Below are 17,769 nucleotides of genomic sequence, written 5' to 3' on the forward strand. Positions count from 1 at the left end.
GCCTCTGGAGAGGTCTTTAGGAAATTCACGCATGAGCAGCCAGGATGCATGCACCCAAGGATGGATAATGGGGGGTGACTATCCAAACCGGGGAGGCTGGACCCCCGAAATGGAACCATAAACCCACGGTGGCCCCCCCGAAGCGTCTCCTGAGGCCTGCAAACTAGACAGAAAGATTCACGATCCAGTGCTTTTCACTTTTCCTTTTGGGAGATGGCTGGAGATATTTCCAGGTCGACCCCAATATTCCCCCCGAGTCCCTCGTGATGAAAACGTCGCCGTAAACCAACGGAAACAAACCTGTTATTCAGCTGAACGCACTCTGTGCTCCCTCTCGGGCCATCATGCTTTCGGTAAGTTGACTGCAAGTAATTTATATCGCAGCTCTAGGGCCGTTAAACCGAACCGTGCAGATCAGGAAACTGCTTTAAAAATGAGCGGAAGGGCGACCACATCCTGTCGAAACACGTGCATTGGTTTCTGTGAGGTTCCTCCGTGTTCCTCCCAAAGCCCGGACCCAACATCCCTTCATGATGCAAGCGGCTCCATGGCAGGGTCAGGATCCCACAAAGTGTCTTTATCACTTTATCGGGGTGTATAACCAGAGGGAGGCGAAATATTTAGAGCACAACTTGCCGTGGGTCCTAAAACAATTTCTCCTCCTGTTGCGTTGGAAATAGCTGACCGCGGCCCCCACCAGCGTGACCACCACGACCGATACAATCGGGGAGACGATCTTCGCCACCGTGTTGCCTGCAAGAGTCAAGAACAGCAAGGTCGGCTGAGGAGAGGCGGCCGGCCGGAGGGCCAGCCGCTCACCAGAAGGAAGTGCCACCGCGTGTCACCCCCCACCCCGGAGCCACAGAAAACAGGCTGAACTAAAGAGTCAGCCTCACAGAAATGATTCTTGCTTTTTGCCCCGTGTTAAGCTGATGAGCCCCGGACGCCCAGAGCCTCCAGGGCGGAGCTTCGCTCAGCAGAGACTCCGAATGCGGTTTTTTAAAAACGCGCTCCGTGGGATGGATGCGCCCCCTTCCAGACGTGGAGTGGACTCGTGCCCCCCCAAAACGATGTCGGCCTAAAGGCACGGAGACAGCGCCGACACGTGGTCGCACGGGACATGCAGAGCCAGCGGGGCTGCGGACACAGGTGCCCGTTGGGCGCCAATGTGCTTTCTTAGCGAAACGCCGTGTGAAGGGACCGGGCCACGTGCCGCGGGTGACCCACCCTCTGAGAACCAGGCTCCCGGGTGGGTTGGAGCCGTGAGACCCTGCTCCCCCATGGGACGGTGACGGGCCCCCCGCCCTCCACCTGGCAGGCTCCGCACCCCTGCACCCCTGCACCACGCTCTCTGCCACTTGGCCCGGCAGCGTCTCCCGTCGAGAGCTGGGGCCGATTTGAGCCGGTGGCCGAGTCCCACGACCATCGTCCTGAGGCACGGTCGCCCTTTACGGCCGCTGTGACCCGCGGAGTCTAGTTACCGCGCGGCCCACCCACGTGCGTTGTCGTGTCTCCCATCCGGCGTGAACAGCGCACGGCCCTCGACGCTCACCCCGTCTGTCCAGCCCCAGCGCCCACACCCTAATGCAGCTCCAGTCACCTCCGGGGCTGCCTCCCCGCGTCTGGCTACGAGACCCCGAATGTGCCATCCGACCACGTGTCAGAGCCGGACTTTGGTCTCGTGTTCACCCCTCCCACCTCCAGCTTCTGCCCTAGAGAACCCGAGAAGCCACAGCGTCTCCGGGGAATCAGACGCCCCGCAGACAGCGATGCTGAGACGCTGCCTGGGCACAGGCTGGACGCCACTCCGGTCCCTCGCTTTTCCCTGCATCACGGTCACCCTCGGCCTGGGCGGACCGGCTTCTCTCATCTTTAATGGAGCTGCCACTTTGCTAAGAGGCAGGGACACAAACTCCCCGCACCGCGTGAGCCAAGTCCCCAGCTGAGCTGTCCCCTGCGTTCTGTGACCCACACAGGAGCTGGCACTATACTGGGGGGTTCCTCTCAGACGGAACTTCCTTCTTCCTGTCCTTCTTGGCTTCACGTGAGCACTGGTCACTGAAATGGGGGTGACGCTGCCCCCACGGCACGTCCCAGACCCCAGCTCCGCTCCGTGGCCACGAGGGGCCATCGGCCTCAGGTCCACACTCGGCTCTCCTTCCCCGAGCCCACGGAGCTGGTCCTGCCCGGACGGCAGACGCCTTGCCCAGGATCCCCGTGCAGAGGCACGGTCCGTGTGTGCCCCGAGGCAGCGGTGGGCCCCACAGCGAGTGGCACGGTCTCCACGGCCCCGCCCGCCCCCTCGGGACGCAGAGACGGGGTGGGACGCTGGCGTCGGTTACCGTGAGGGTCGCCGTAGGTCGTGTACCCGCCTCCACCTGTCGGGGACAAGCACAGAGTCAGACAGGGATCCCGCAGGGCGTGTGGGTGCCCCACTGGGGTGGGGGGTACAGCGATCAGCACAGCAGACACACGCGGGTTCCCACGGAGCTTAGCACCCGCGGGACGGACGGGGCTCAGCAGGCAGGAGGCGGGCTGTGGACACGCCCGTCATGGCGAGGAGGGTGATGGGGACCGGGAAGGTGCTTTTACATTCGGGGTCACTGAATATACACACGTGTGCACAGAAGTGCAATGCGCACAAGCCCACGGCTACATGCACATATGCACACACGTGCACACACATGCAGGCACAAACACAAGCGACCACGTTTGCACATGGGAACAGACACACACGCGTTCACGCCTCCACACACATGCAATGCACACGTGCATTTTTGTGTGCATGGTGTGTACACAAGCTTCGCACATATGTGTGCACGTGCACATGTATGCATGCCGGCACATAAAATACATGTGCACGTGTATGCACACACATACGTGCACGTACAATCACAGGCATGTGCGAACAGGTGTTGGCACACCACATGCGCATGCATATCCATGAACACATGTGCACCCATGTGTGTGTCTATGCACACAGACGCATGCGTGTGCACACATACACAGCTGTGTGTGCCCATACACACCCAGTGACACCTGTAAACAGGTCATAGTGCCTTTCAACACAGCAAGGCCTGAGCACATGCCGCATGCCACCTCCAGCCTCGGTGGCCGACGAGGACACACACGGGAAGCCCCGCGGTCAGTTAGTCAGCATGCAGGACACAGGACAAGCTCCCCGCGGCGGCCACATGGCGATTAGTTGTCCAGCGGGACACGTGCTGCTCACACGGCCTCTAAGAAAGAACCGCTTTACCGTGACCATATCCGCCAGAGTTGGGTCTATAGCGCCCTCCTCCTGCGGGACAGAAACAGCATGTGAAGTGGACGTTCATGCCCAGGGACTCAGGTGAGGTCAGGCGAGGGCACCCCGGGCAGCCCAAGCCCACAGCGGGAGGCCGAACAAGGCTGTAGAGGCCTCGACTGTGTCCCCGTGCGAAAGCGAGGGACGGTCCCCATGAGAAAGGCCCTGCTCACGGCCTCGAGAGCACGCACCGGGCCACGTCGAGTGTCCGTCAGCTGACAGTGGGGTGCGACTCGGCCTGAGCGCAGCCCCCCCTTCTGTGCCCTCAGAAGAGAACGTGGCAGAGCCTGACGGAAGCGCAGCCCAAAGCGTCACCTCACCCAGGGACAGAGCGGAAATGCCCGCAATGCCTTGCCACGTCCGGACAGCAAGGCGTGGGGAACATTTGTGATCTCCTCCTGACAAAGCCCGGGGCCGACTTCGCTGGGTTCGAGGTGGAATGGTTTGGGCAGGGGTTCCTTGCATGTCGGGGGGTAAGTGAACATACCGCCTCTGTCAACAGGACGACGGGCAGTAAAGGGGCTTAATCGTGGCCCATCAAGTTCGTATGTTGGGGTCCTCACCCCTAGGACCTCAGAACATGGCTGGATGTGGAGATGGGTCTTTACAGAGGGGTGAAGGTATAACGAGGTCACCAGGGGTGCCCTGATCCCACAGGACTGTGTCCTTATGAGAAGAGGGGACGAGGACACAGACACGCACAGAGGGTCCACGTGAGGACACGGGGAGGGGACGGCGTCCACACGCCCAGGACAGAGACCCGGGAGGGACCGGCCCCGCCCACAGCTGCATCTCGGACACATAAATCTCCGGTGTTTCAGCCGCCCAGTTTGTCACTTTGCTACATCAACCCGAGCACTATCAAACGATGGCTCTTCAAAAAACCTGGTCATGGAAAGCCAGCTCCAAAGACATTGCGTGAAACGTTTTTCCCCATCACTAGGACGGGGCACAGACGCAGGACACGCCCTTGCTTGGCTGTCCCCGCCCTCGGCACAGATTCCACATGAGAAGGGAACATGCCAGACACGTTCTGTCACCTGGAGGGAGAGGCCGGGAGACTCAGCCAGTGCCGCCTGAGCCCAGCCTCAGGGCTGACCCGCTGGCTGAGTCGCAGACTCACCCAGCCCAGCGCCACACGGCATGTTTTGTGGGAGTTTCGTCCTCAGTATCACGGACAATCCTGACAGGTGAGCTTTTATCCCCCGGGGAGCCGGTCCCCAAGTGACGAGAGACCTGAATTATTTCCCGGGCACACGTGTAGAAAGTCTCACGGCTCCCGGAGCACAGTGGGACGAGTCACGTCTCTCTAATTCGTGAATCTGGCCAAGAACAGAGGAACACGCCGTCCGAGGGTCCTGCGCGGAGGCAGAGGCCCCACAGACGTAGGCGTAGGGGGCGAGGCGCACGTGAGCCGGGCCTTTCCCGGGCTGTACCAATGCGGGGCGTCTCCCAGCCAAACGCGCCGTGGCTCTTAAAACAAATGTCGCCTGCATGAGGGGGCATTGCATGAGCACGCAGAGGTGGAAGCAGATGGTCCTTGACCGACTCAGCCATCACCTTCCATGGGTTCTCTCGTCCTTCCTGACCTCGTGCCCCCTATGGGGACACAGTCACGGGGACGGGGCCACGCAGATGCTGACCCATGTCCAGCCCTTCGAGTGAGCTCGCCTTTATTGCATGCAACCGGGTGTAGCAACCCCCACTCCAGAGGTCAGGGAGGGAACGTGACCGCCTTCCAAGGACAGCTGCCCGCCTCGGAAAAGCTCCACGCACATGCTGGTTTCAACCAAAAACCATATTCACTTTAAGACGTACAAAGCTCTTAATCAATGGCGAACAGCAAATAAGTGTCGTCAGCATCGTCATAATGCTTTGAAATCAATCCGTAGATTGATTGCTGGGCGGGGCTGTAATACGCAGCCTGGAGACCACGGCTGACCCTATATTGCTTTCTGCACGTAATGACACTGCTGTGCACACTTCAAAGCTGCCGAGAGACTCAACCTTAAACGTCGTCATCACCAGGAAAAAAACGTCGTCACTATGTCTTCATAGTTGCGACTATGTGACTGTCTCTTTATAGTTACAACTATGCAACCATTTTCTTTATGGTTATGACTACGTAACTATGTGTGGTTACAACCTTGTAACGATTTCGTTATAGTTTCAACCATGTAACTACTTTACAGTTGCGACTATGTAACCATTTTTTATGGTGACGACTATGTGACTGTTTCTTTCTAGCAGCGACTATGCGATTATTTCTTTATAGTTGCGACTATGTGATCACGTCTTTATAGTTACATGTGTCACTATTTCTTTATATTACACAGTAAATGGATTTCACTACACTTACTGGAATGGTCACTCTGCAATCTATACGACCATCCAGTGACCTATGCACAGCCGACCCCAGCAGAATGCGTGTGCGAATCCCATGTCAACAAGAATGATTCGCAGCATGTGTACCCGCCCCCCCGGGCCTGAAGCGTTTCCCTCGCCCATTGGGAAGACATGAGCTGCCTAACCGGATCCTCGGGGTGCTGGCTGCTCACTCTCGCTGAGCGTCAGTGCCCGCTGCTGCTTCCTTGCTCCTGCACGAAGGTGCGTGTGTGCAGCACTTGGGCTCCCGCCGAGCAGGTGGACGAGGAGCAGACGGCCAGGGCAGACGGGGTGCGGGAGGCCGACACCAGCAGACAGGGCGCCGGCACCCGAGCCCCCAGAGAGGGGTGGTGGTGAGGAAGGCACGTAGGAGCTCGAAAGTGCCCCCCCTGCCCCGCCCGCCGCCCACGGGGACAGGCGCTGGGCGTACCATGCGAGTTCCCGTAGCCGTCGTTACTGGGGTAGTAGCCGCCTCCGCCGCCTCCGCCGCCTCCTGTGGGAGAGAGGGTGAAGCTGGGGGATCCTGCAGCTGCAGAGCACGGCCTTCCAGCAGGTGTCGCCTGCGTCAGCGATGCCGGCACCACGGCCGTGCCCAACAGCCACCTCAAGGAGTGCCCCACGGGGGGCCCCTGGGGACACTCAAGGGGCCACCCCAAGTCACGGGTCCCCCATGGGAAGAGGCGCATTGAGCTGGAGCCCTGCAGGAAATTCTGTGCCTTCAGAATTCTAACGCTTCTAACCCTTCTACAATAAAATCACAGAGCTCAAGAGACGGGACAGGCCCCGTGGCGTGTCACACGCCGAGCCAGCCCCGTGTGCCTGTCTCCCAGCAGCCTGCACTTTTATTCACGTGCAAAGATTCTTTGCAGCTTTTCACAGTCCAAGTACAGAGAGAAAGTTATGTTTAAAGTAGTACATATGTATATACATGTGTGTGTAAGGACATATATATGTATATAGACAAATATATATATAAAGGCATATACAGAATATGTGAAGGTACATATTTATGGATACAAAGATGTACATCCATAAATAGAGGTATATAAAGGTATATAAAATATACAAATGTATACACGCATATTTAAAGATGTACATAAGTGCATACAAAAAAGTGTATATAGACTCATGTAAAATGTATCATAATATATACAGATATGTACGTATATAAACACATGCATATATACATACATATATATAAAAGTATATAAATAGCAACATACAACACAAATATACACAAACCTGTATAAAGGCGTATACCTGCATAATTTTATAAAAGTATATATACATACACATATAAATATACACAGACATCTATAAAGGTATATGTATATAGATAAAGGTATATATACATCAATATAAAGATACAATGAAAACATACATTTATAAAAAACTGTACATACACAAATAAAGATACGTTTGTATATATGTTAAAGGTATGGAAATAAGTATCAAGATATGTTATTGCCTAGATACATGTGTATAAACCTTCCATGCTTTACTTAATATTATTTGCATAATGTTGCTTATAATTAAATATGAACCTATGGAAGGTACATACATACGTATGTGTAAACCCATAGAAACACAAATGTACACGTATATACTCACAGAAGGACATATATGAAGGTAGACATACAGAAGTGTATAGAGAGACTAGATCTTAATTGTTCTACCAAAAAAAGAATTTGTAACTATGTGATGTGATGCAGGTGTCACCTCACAGTGAGATATTTACATGTATCGAATGAACACTTTGTGCACCTTAAACTTACGCAATGTTATGTGGCAGTTGCAGCTCACGAGAAATATTAGATTTTAGAAAAAAGATATAAGACATAGCTATGTCAAGGTGTATACACACACACACATCTGTAAAGACAAGTGTGCACACACGTGTGTATAAAGGTGTGTATTTCAGTGTGTGTATAAAGGTGTGTGTTCACACATGGACACACATACATGCGTAGACGTTCACAGAGAGACAGCCATCACTTTTCAGTGGCATCTCAGCCACTGCCCGAGCGTGTACTGGGGACCGCGGCCCCCCCACCCCCCAGAGGAGCCCGCACGTACCTGCCGGCTGCCTGGGCCTGGGCGGGTAGCGGCCATCATCGTAACCTGTCGGGTAAAGCAGAGAGAACAAGCTGACGGTGCCCACAGGGGAGGAGGCTGGGGCCGGTCACAACGGGGAAGCAAAGACACAGTGGTAGTCACCAAACAGTCACGGGGAACAGAGTCAGTAACACTGTAACAACCCCCTGCGGTGCCAGGAAGGGCTGAGGTTCTGGGGTCATCAATCCATAGTACTGTGCACCTGGCCTCATCTTAACATAATATTGCTCGTCAGCTATACTTAAAAAAAAACAAACAAACAAACCGAGCACGACACCCACACGAAAGCAGGTGACCAAGGACGAAGATGCGCCTTCCCGGAGAGGAACGGAAAATGTGTTTGGGGTGTGGAGCATTTTAAGGGGAGCTCACTGTCGCCATCCCCTGCTCGGGGGGCTGGTGGGGAGCCGACCCCTTAGAGGAGAACCTGCGCCGGGAGGGAACTTCGAGATGGCACGCTGAGCCCCGCGCGCCTGCGGGACACCCGGCGTCCAGCCGCCCTACCTCCTCCGCTGTCCGAAATCCCGGGCTGCGGGCGCGGGGCTGGTGGCTTCGGCCTCGGGTAGATATCTGTAGGGAAATCGCACCGTGATTTTAGGGAAACGGAGTCCGCCCCACAAAGAACACCCACACACACGACGATGTAACGGCTTGGGCACGTCCGCCGGCCACGACGTCCGTGAAACTGCTTGTTCTGTTAAAAACGGGCTACTGAGAAGCTGTGAATATAAAGCTTCATAAAAAAAGAAAAAAAAGAAAAAAAAAAAGACCAGACGTTCATCCTGGCGCCCAGACTCCCTCTCCCCCCGCCTGGTTCGTCCAGCAAGAGGCTCAGGGACCCCCTGAAATTCACAGTGAGGACGCGCGACTGTCCACATCAGGTCTCCGGGGTGACCGCAAAGGCGAGGACCGTGCCCCGCAGCCGGGCACAGCACCCGGGCAGACGCGTCGCACGTGTGGACGGCGTCTTATAGTTTCCGTGACGCCGGGCAGGTCCACGGCTTTCGCCACCAGGACCTCTGCCTGTCCCTCAAGCTCAGCACAGCTTCCGTCCCCAGGGCCTTCGCCCAGGACGCCCCTCCCGCCCGGACCCCGGCCCCGCTGCACACTCCTGGCGACCTGACAGCCTAGCTGTCACCTGCCGAACATCTCGTCCCTCTCACATCCGATCTCATGACCTTTGTACCTAACGAAACGGCTGGAGTTAGGTGAGCAAGGTGAGCCCTTTACCCAGCGTCCGGGCCCCAGTGGCTGGACATGGCACGTGTTTCTGCAGAGACTTTATATTCCATTGACCTGGCCCTTGGGACCTGGCAGGAGCCCGTCAGAGAATGAACGACTTTAATTCTCGGAAAATCCCAGGAATTCTATGCTCTAAGTCCTTCTTCAGGACGGGCACCTCGGCAAACAGAGTCTTCCAACGTGTTTAAGGTATGGAACTGGGGGCGTTTATGGCGTCTTGGGGGCAGCAGGAAGCATGCTCGGTCTGTCACCGCTGCCCTACTCAGTGACCGTCCGCCCCTGGCCACAGCCGGCGCCTCAACTGGCTAGACTTCCTGGGGGACCCGCTGCGCTTCAGAGCCAGACCTTGTGCTCAAAATCCTTCTCCGACAGGCCGAGGACACGGGCATCATCCAAATCTGGACACGGAGCACACGTTGCTCAGAAGGCGTTCCGAGGCCAGGCCGCCTCGTCCTCCCGTGGGACCTCCTCGTGGTTCTGAAGTTTGTCCCCAACTTCCCAAGGAAACCGAGCATCGAAATACAGTGTCTTTCCAAACTGGACGCCGTTCAGAGGGTAGGAACGGATAGGCTGGTGGGTTTAGGGAGCGTCACCGAAGCTGACCACTGCTCCTGTGCGAGGTTTCCGGGGCGGCCGTAACAGAGTGCCCGGCCCGGGCGGCTTAAACCACTCAGATACATTGTGTCACAGCCTGGAGCTTGAGGTCTGAGATGCAGCTGTGGGCAGGGCCGGTCCCTCCCGGGGCCTCTCTCCTGGGCGTGTGGACGCCGTCCCCTCCCCGTGTCCCCACGTGCTCGTCCCTCTGTGTGTGTCTGTGTCCTCAGGGGTCCTGTGGGGTCAGGGCCACACTGGAGTAGGACCAGACAGCGGTGAGCGTGGTCCTAGGCCCCTCCGTGTGTGCTTCTAAGACAGAGGACCACCAGCTTTGTGTCCCCCGCCCCCCGGCCACCCTAAAGAGACTTCCTCCTGCAGAGCAGCCGTCTACAAACCCACCAGCTGTCTAGCAAGCCACCGAGGGGCGGGACCTTGGACAGAGACAGGGCGGAAACGTGTAGAACATTCCGTCTGCAGGGTCTGTCTGAACGCTGGTTATGCACGGCAGGCTTCCTCGTTCGACGGAATGTTCCAGGACACCCCACACTCAAGAGATACCGGTGCCCGCGAGTGAGTTCTAAGGAGCTCAGAGTCTCGTCCGCTGGCTGTGGCACCTCCCCTGCGTCAGACACGAGTGTGGCCTTTCGTGAGGCGCCCGCCCCTGCCAGTCTGAGCAAAGTGTGGAAACAAACTGGGGGCTTTGTCTTCTGCCCTGTGATCTTCAGCAGCACAGAAGCGGGAGTTGGTCCCACACGGGCACTCACTTGGGCAGTCAGACCCTGGGCCGTCGGCATGTCACCACGAGCTAGTCATCTGCCTTGTCTCAGATAACTCATCCAGATTGTCCCGCCTCAGCCTACTCCCCTGGCATCCTCAAATTTCAGGCGAGGAAAGAAAACTACACCAAAATGTCGTTGGAGGAGACGCGACACCTTATAACTGACCAGCCTCATTGGTCAGGACAATGAGAAAACGTAGCTCGGAGAAAGCAAACTCCTCTCTGGCGGGCTGATCGGGGAGGCACGCCGTCGTGGCTGCCATGGAAGACGAGAGGGGAACTGGAGGCGGTCCCTACATGCACTGGGTTCTATGCCGGTCAAGCTGGGCTGGGGCTTGCTTCTCAGGTGGGAACGGCCCAGGACTGAGTCGTCACCTCCGAGTGACCCTTATCTGCAGCCAGGCAGGCCTCAGGGCTTCATGGAAGCCTTCAGCCCCAGCCTGGCAGCCGCAGCCGACGCTAGTCTGTCATGTATTCTCCGGTAACATTGTCCCACTTCATGACCAAGCCCGGACTTTCCACCCAAAGGCCATCGACCCCCACCCCCCCCCATACACACGAGACTTCTCCTTTTTTTTCCCCCCGTAAAGAAATCCCTGTGAGCAGCGTCTGCCCTGTTTTTCAAACAATGGAAAAACTGGGGACCAGTGACCTAAAACGCACGATGCCCTGGCCTCTGTCACACGGAAGGGCTGGTTATTTGGAAGAACTGCAAAGCGTGTGTCCTCGGCACAATAACCCATCGAGACAGAGCACCTCGCCCCCGTCCCCAACCTCGACCCTGGCAGGCTCTGCACTTTCTGAATGTGAGAGCAACAGGGGACAGAATCTGCTGGACCCGCCCGGCAGTGACGTCTGTGAGGCGAAAACCGGTCAATAAAACGCAAGCGTGGCCCACCCCACGGGGAGGGAAGGGGCTGAGCGCGGGGCACCCTTACTTCCGCTGTCGGGGTTTCCGGGCTCCGGCTGATGGGGTTTCAGCTTCGGGTACAGACCTGCGGGGAAGGAGACGCTGAGTTTAGATGAGAAAACCATCTTCCCGTTAGAAGCAGCCTGTAAAGCACACTCGTCCCCGTGACCATCGGCTTTACAGTTTACAAATGGACAGTGCTGTGGCTCACCCGCCTCCGGCTAAAAATCACTGGAAGATGCATGTCAGAACCTAAAGAGCACACACACGTGCACGCACACGCATGCACACGCATGCACGCACACATACAGCGTGAGGTTATGTCAGACACACGCTACATTAGACATGCTGGCGCGCCTGGACGTCATGCTTTACAGACATGCGCACTGGTATACGCTTTACGCTTAAATACTGGTTATCATCATATTTTACTGCAGCTTACTATTTACGCGCCTACGACAATGCACGCGCCGCTGGACAATACCATCGACACACACGCTGACACCACACTGGACAGCACGCACGCTACATATTTTACACAAGGACTGCTGCCTTTACTGGCACACATTATTAGACACTACGCGGCGCACACATGCAGCACTGGTCGTACACATGCACGCACTGCGCCTTTCCCTGGACAGATATAATAACGCGACCATTACATGCGTATCTGGACCAACACAGATATGCGCAGTCGCACCATACTGTACATCGTGACACGATATGCGCAGCACTGCACAATTCATACCTGGATATGCATGCGCACCGCGCTGCAAATAACACATCGACGCCGCCTGCGTGCGCATGCCATTACCACCTGTAATACGCAATATGGATCTTCCTGGATCGCGGCACAGACAATACCATTGCGCATGCTTACCACCGTAACGGACCATTTTACTGTGAAAATGGACCTGTACGTACGTGATGCTTACATACGCGAGACCATGCGCACATTACCTGGACTGGTGACATGCACGACAGACATGCGCATGCACATGCCGACACTGGGATGAGATGATGCACATCAGATGCATGCACACAATCGCACACTACCGGTATTTTATGCCTGCCTGGATATCACGTTCTTTGCAACATTTATGCACATTACGCATGCCCTGGACAATACATCGTGCAGCATGTCACATGAATATATGCTGCAGGTGCACACAGACGCCACGCTACCACCTGGACATGCACGCAATACGAGGACCATACGCATGCGCACACTGGATTTCACAGAGACATGCATGCACACACAGACACAGGCATGCATGCACACACATGCGCACACAGACATGCATGCACACACGCACATACAGAGACATGCATGCACACATATGCACACACGCACACGTGCGCACACACATATATGAACGTACGCAGACACACACACAAGTGTCATTTTTATTCCCAGAAGCCTCTGTCATGGCAAGAACGTGGTAGAGCTGCCTGCGATGCTGGTGGCTGGTGACCCCAAAGGGAAACACAGGGAAAACTAAACTCCTTTTTGTCCCAAAACTCACGTATCATCGGTGCTGACGTCGGTCATCGAGCTGGTCATTCCACACGACGTGTTATCGAGCCCCGGGTCCCCACGCCTATGACAAACTCGCTGGCTTCCTACACTTTTAACTACTGCCAGGCTAAATGAATATACTATGCTTGCAAATTAAAACAAAAAAACGCATGGAATTTTTTTAAAAATCTCAGATAACAAGTAACTGTTTTTTCTCTATTTGTAACTATTTTTCATTCCTCTTAAAAATAGTAACGCCCGGAGCCCTTTAAGCCCTGACCCTACCTGTCCCACAGAGAACAAGACAGAAGCACCTTTTTATCTTCGCTGGGTGCCTGTGCTAAGTGATTTTTTAAAAACGTGCCCACGAACGTTCGCGTCGGTACATGGTTTGTCATGTCTTCGGTGCGTTTTTTTGTTTTTTGTTTTTTTTAATCGAATGCATGTCGTCACACTCCACACACTCTTACTCTGCTGGTCTCTCTCTCTTGACTGCAACGACCGATTGCATTTTCTATGGAGACGCAAGTGACGTCGGACACTGTATCTGTTCCGGGCCCGTGACACGGTGACGTGACGTTTGTCTGCATCGTGCAACAGCCAGCAGAGTGAGTGCAATTCACTCGCTCACCACGCAGTCACAAATGTGTTTTCATTTTTTTGGTGGGGGCTCATGATGGCAACTTTCAAGAGCGACTCTCAGCAACTTTCCCAAACGCATCCACGGGGATTCACGCCTCTTTTTACATATTTCTGAGACGTTTCCATTCCGAGGCGCTCACAGCGAGCTTCCTCGTCACAGCTCCGCCCCCACAGGCGACAGTGACCGGACCGTGAACACTTAGTCACTTTGCTTTAGTTTCCTGCCGCCGTGTTTTGCACGGCGGCCGCCCGCGTGTCACTCCCACCCACAAGGCGTGAGGGTTCCCAGTTCCCCACATCCCTGCTGACGCCTGCCATGTCTTTGACACCTGCCCCCCCAGCAGGAACGCGGTGACATGGCACTGTGATTCTGCCCTGCGTGTCCTCGATGACTAGGGTTTGCTTCTACCCCTTGCTAAGTGGCCACCGCTTTACCTCCTCCACACTACCAGTCCGGAGCCCCCCAGCAGGCCCCACCCCTTCCTGAGATGCCACCCCCCAGGGCCTCAGCAGGGCAGGGCCTCAGCCGTGCGCAGGGCCCCCTCACTCACCTGAGCCTGGCTTCTTGGTGGGTTCTGTGAACAAGGAGGGAAAACACATTCAGTGAGCATGGACCAGAGAAGCAGTGATACCCTTCCCGAAGCGACTATCTGACGCCCTAAAAATGCACAGCCACACACGTCCCCTTTTGTACTCAGGGGGAAAACAAAGTGGAAGAAGTCGCCCTTCACACGCGTGCCAGCCACTCCTTGCCGGAGCCGCGACGGGTTTGTCGACTCGGCTCGCGACAAAGCACCTGTGAGCGATGACGCCCGGGAGGCGGGGGACAGAGACCGTGACGTCTGCGGGAACCTGGACTGTGCCGAGAGCAGCGAGGGCCAGTGGCCGTGCAGCTGCCGCGTCGGGCACCGTGGAGGCGGCCGCGGGTCCCGAGCGCCCAGGAGGCTTAAGGAGCAGAGGTGGACGGGGGATTCCTGCTCCAGAGCGAGGCTTCTGTCTCCTCCATCGCTGTGTCCGCTCACTCGACAAACGTTTGCGGAGGGGCTGCCGGAGCCAGACGGCGGCACACGGAGACCCCCGCGGCCTCTCGAGTGACCGCAGGGTGTCCAGGGCGGTCTCCCTGGATGTGGACGTCGTGGGGACAGGGCTGGAGGAGCAGAGCGTGGCCCGCAGCTCCGGCGGCCGGGCTGTGGAGCGTGGGGACTGACCAGGGCGCACAGTGACCGTGGGGGACGTTGCCTGCCGTCTGTGCGCTGAGCATCGTGTGTTCAAGGTCCGTCCACGCCATGGCGAGCGTCCGGGCTTCGTCGCTTTCCAGGGCTGCGTCACATTCCCGCGAGCGGCTGGACCACGGTTCACCTGCCTGTCACTCCTCACCCAGCACTAGGCTGTCCCCAGCTCTCGGGGACTCTGAGCAGAGCTGCTGCGGACGTTGGTGGACGAGGATTCGCTCGAGTCCCCTCCGTCAATGCTCTCGAGTGTCTTCCCAGCCGTGGACCAGCTCCTCCGTGCGCCGGTGACGACGGCCAATCAGGACGCCCGAGGCGATGCAGCCCCCTGGCCCGCGGCCTGGCCGTCCGGCTCAGCTGCAGGGCTCCGTCCCGGCCACGTCCTTCCTTGTCCGTCCGCACCCCGTGCTGTTCGCTCACACCCAGTTTCGGGGGACCTCGCTGGACGCCGTCCCTGCCCTGCTCCCACGGCCGAGCGGACGGGGTGAGCCGGGCCGTGTCTCCGCGGTCCCGGGCTGGTTTAGGGGTGCCCGCGGCACCCGCACGAATGTGCCACCTGCTCCTCGGTGGCCGTGATGGGCGGTGGCCTGGGCCAGCGGGCAGAGGCGTGGAGGCCAGTGCTGTCCTCTGCGGTCCGGCTGCCAGCGGCCGCAAGCCTTTGTCACTTTCTCCCCCGTAGCGTCATAGCCTTTGCCCTGAGTGACCAGCGGTGGCCGCCGAGGCCACAAACAGTGACCTTTTCTCTGAGCTGACAAAAGCCCGTCCTTCTCCGGAAAGACAGCTCCAGACCCTTGTCCCCAAGTGCAGGACGCTCTCTTTGTGCCCTCCGCCCGGCTGGGCTGGGGACTCAGCGCCCACGGTCCTCCAGGCCCTCGGCTGATTCAGCTGCTGGGTCCCAGCACCAGGCGACAAGGACCAAGAGCAGAAGCCGCCAGCGCGTGCGCAGACCGCGCCCCCCGCCCGGGGTCGCTCAGACGCACAGATCCAGGCCACTGCGGGCGCGCCGGCGCCTCCTTGGGAAAGGGGCTGTCGGGGGACCCTACGGGACCCCGGGAAACAGGTCAGGGCCCAGAAGCGCTGTCACCGGCCCCGCCCCCCCCCAAGCGCCACGCGGACGCTGCAAGGCACGGGGCGGCGGAAGCGGAGCTCCCCGCGCATCGCGGCCACTCACCGGGGTCGTCCAGCGCGTCGGCCAAATCGAAGTCGCCCTGACCTGTTGGGAGCACAGAGGACACACGTCACACGGGAAGACGGGCTGGTCCGCCACCCCCCACCTCACCCCCCCATGCCTTCCTTCTCCAGGCTTCCCCCCCAGGCTGCCGTGACTCCCAGTACCCTGGCATTTGCTAAAATAGGCCCCACGGTAATGTTGGCACTCCGGTCCCAAAGCCCTTCCCCTGGCCGCACCACGTTGAGCCGTCCTCCTCCCCTGCCGGCTGCTCCTGGCGCAGCCCCTGAAGGAAGATGATTGCATCGCGGTTCGGAGGCGCCCCGCGCCCCCAGCATCCCAGCTGCCTCTGCCTCCCCAGGACACGCAGTCCCGGGGGCGACGGCAGTCCCGGAGGTCTCCCTGGAGGAGGCGACGCGTGAGCCCGCGTGCGCTTCTGACTTCAACGTAAGAAACGGAAGCCCGCAAGGTGCAGAGACGCGGGCAGCAGGCTCAGGCCTCTCTACCGGCGCGGATCGGGCCAGACCAATGGGTCAGGGGCCGCGCGGATGGGTCAGGGGCCCGGCAGGTGGCTCAGGATCCAGATGGATGGCTCAGGGGCCGCACGGGTGGCTCAGGGGCCGGGCGGGGCCGCTGACAGGGACGGTGCTGCGGGCCCAGCGCTCTGCTGGGACAGAGGCGTCGCGCACGCAGCAGAAGCGCCCTGCTCTGCTCATTTTAAAACGCCGAACGTGCTGACCTCCGTGCGTGGGGCTTTTATCTCGGTGCATTACAAACGTGTTTTTAAGGAGCCGCGGGGCGGGGGGCGGGGGCTGGACCGACCCGCGCTCCTGCCCGGCCTGACGCTTCCCGCCCCCGCACGGTCTCCGCTGCCCCCAGCACCGAAATGGAGCCGAAAACCTGCGCCCCGCGGGTACCATTTGCACCATTGTACCATTTACCTGGTACAATGTCATCTCTTTTCCTGAGATACAGTTTGCAGGGCGCACGGTTCGGCCACGCCACGGGCACGGCTCAGCGTCATTTCAGCACATTCGCTGTGTCTGTCACCCCCACCTCTAACTAGTTCCAGCTCCTTCTCATCCCCCCAAAAGCAGAGCCGTCCACTGGCCCCCCACCCTGTCCCATCCGTGGCCCTCTGGCATGAATGGAATTGCACGTCACGTGTCGTTCTGTGTCTGCCGTCTGTCCACAGGCCTCGTGTTTGGGGTGCACCCTGGCGTGTCTCAGAAAGGAACCGTCAGTTTGCACGGGGTGGGGTTCACGCCCACGCCCTGCCCCATGCCGGCGCCTATGTTTCGAAGAGTGAGAATCACCGCTGGGTGCCCCCTGCTCCAGTCCCAGCCCCCTGACTCAGGAAGCTGCCTGTGGCCGGCCGAGGCGCCCCTTGTACCCTAGGTCCCTACATGACATTCACACGTGTGCCCGCCTGTAGGGAGCTTCGCCCAGTGCAGCCTGCGACCAGCAAAGCCCCAGACGTGGCCCCCACTGGCGTGTCACACGGCCAGGCTCTGGGCTCCTCATGGAGGGACCTGGGTCCCCACAGTGGACACACCCCGGGCAGGATCTCCGTGAGCCAGGAAGCACCACAGAGCAGGGACCCGGAGGCGCATGTGCCCCCGTCGGCCGGCCAGAAGCTGGTACTATCACAGGCCAAATGGAGAGGCCGTCTCTGAGTCTGGGGGACCCCCACTCCTTCTTTGTTCCGGCTCCTGCCAGTTCCTGTTACGGGGAACAACCTGCCCTCCTTGCTCCCTGCTGTGCACTTCGTCACCGTTTCAGGGACTGGGGACACGAGGAGGTGTTGGCCTCTGGGATTCCTCGGACGGACGCCTGCCCTCCAGGGCGGCCAGCACGCTGTGGCTGGCCCTGCTCTGCCC

General features: G+C 58.0%; 1 protein-coding gene across 1 annotated transcript; it reads right to left on the reverse strand.

The window, feature by feature from the left end:
* Nucleotides 1-556: 556 nt before the first annotated feature.
* LOC120613096 (glycoprotein Xg-like) lies at nucleotides 557-17,502 on the reverse strand. The gene is made up of 10 exons (XM_039875721.1): nucleotides 17,445-17,502; nucleotides 15,893-15,934; nucleotides 14,044-14,067; nucleotides 11,360-11,416; nucleotides 8,312-8,377; nucleotides 7,769-7,813; nucleotides 6,123-6,185; nucleotides 3,260-3,301; nucleotides 2,343-2,378; nucleotides 557-753 (listed from the first exon to the last, which is right to left on the reverse strand). Exons 1-10 carry the CDS (start codon nucleotides 17,500-17,502, stop codon nucleotides 581-583), a joined length of 606 nt encoding a protein of 201 aa, XP_039731655.1. The 3' UTR covers nucleotides 557-580.
* Nucleotides 17,503-17,769: the final 267 nt, after the last annotated feature.

Source organism: Pteropus medius, unplaced genomic scaffold (assembly GCF_902729225.1).
Source record: "Pteropus medius unplaced genomic scaffold, Ma_sr-lr_union100, whole genome shotgun sequence".
Taxonomy (NCBI): domain Eukaryota; kingdom Metazoa; phylum Chordata; class Mammalia; order Chiroptera; family Pteropodidae; genus Pteropus; species Pteropus medius.

Bases quoted from the DNA above. Each gene is read 5' to 3' on its own strand.
- LOC120613096 (XM_039875721.1), bottom strand. From the start codon at position 17,502: ATGCGCCTCCGGGTCCCTGCTCTGTGGTGCTTCCTGGCTCACGGAGAT. The intron at 14,068-15,892 runs GTGAGTGGCCGC...CCTTGTTCACAG, and splicing joins CGACGCGCTGGACGACCCCG to AACCCACCAAGAAGCCAGGC. The intron at 3,302-6,122 runs GTACGCCCAGCG...TCTGTCCCGCAG, and splicing joins CGGCTACGGGAACTCGCATG to GAGGAGGGCGCTATAGACCC.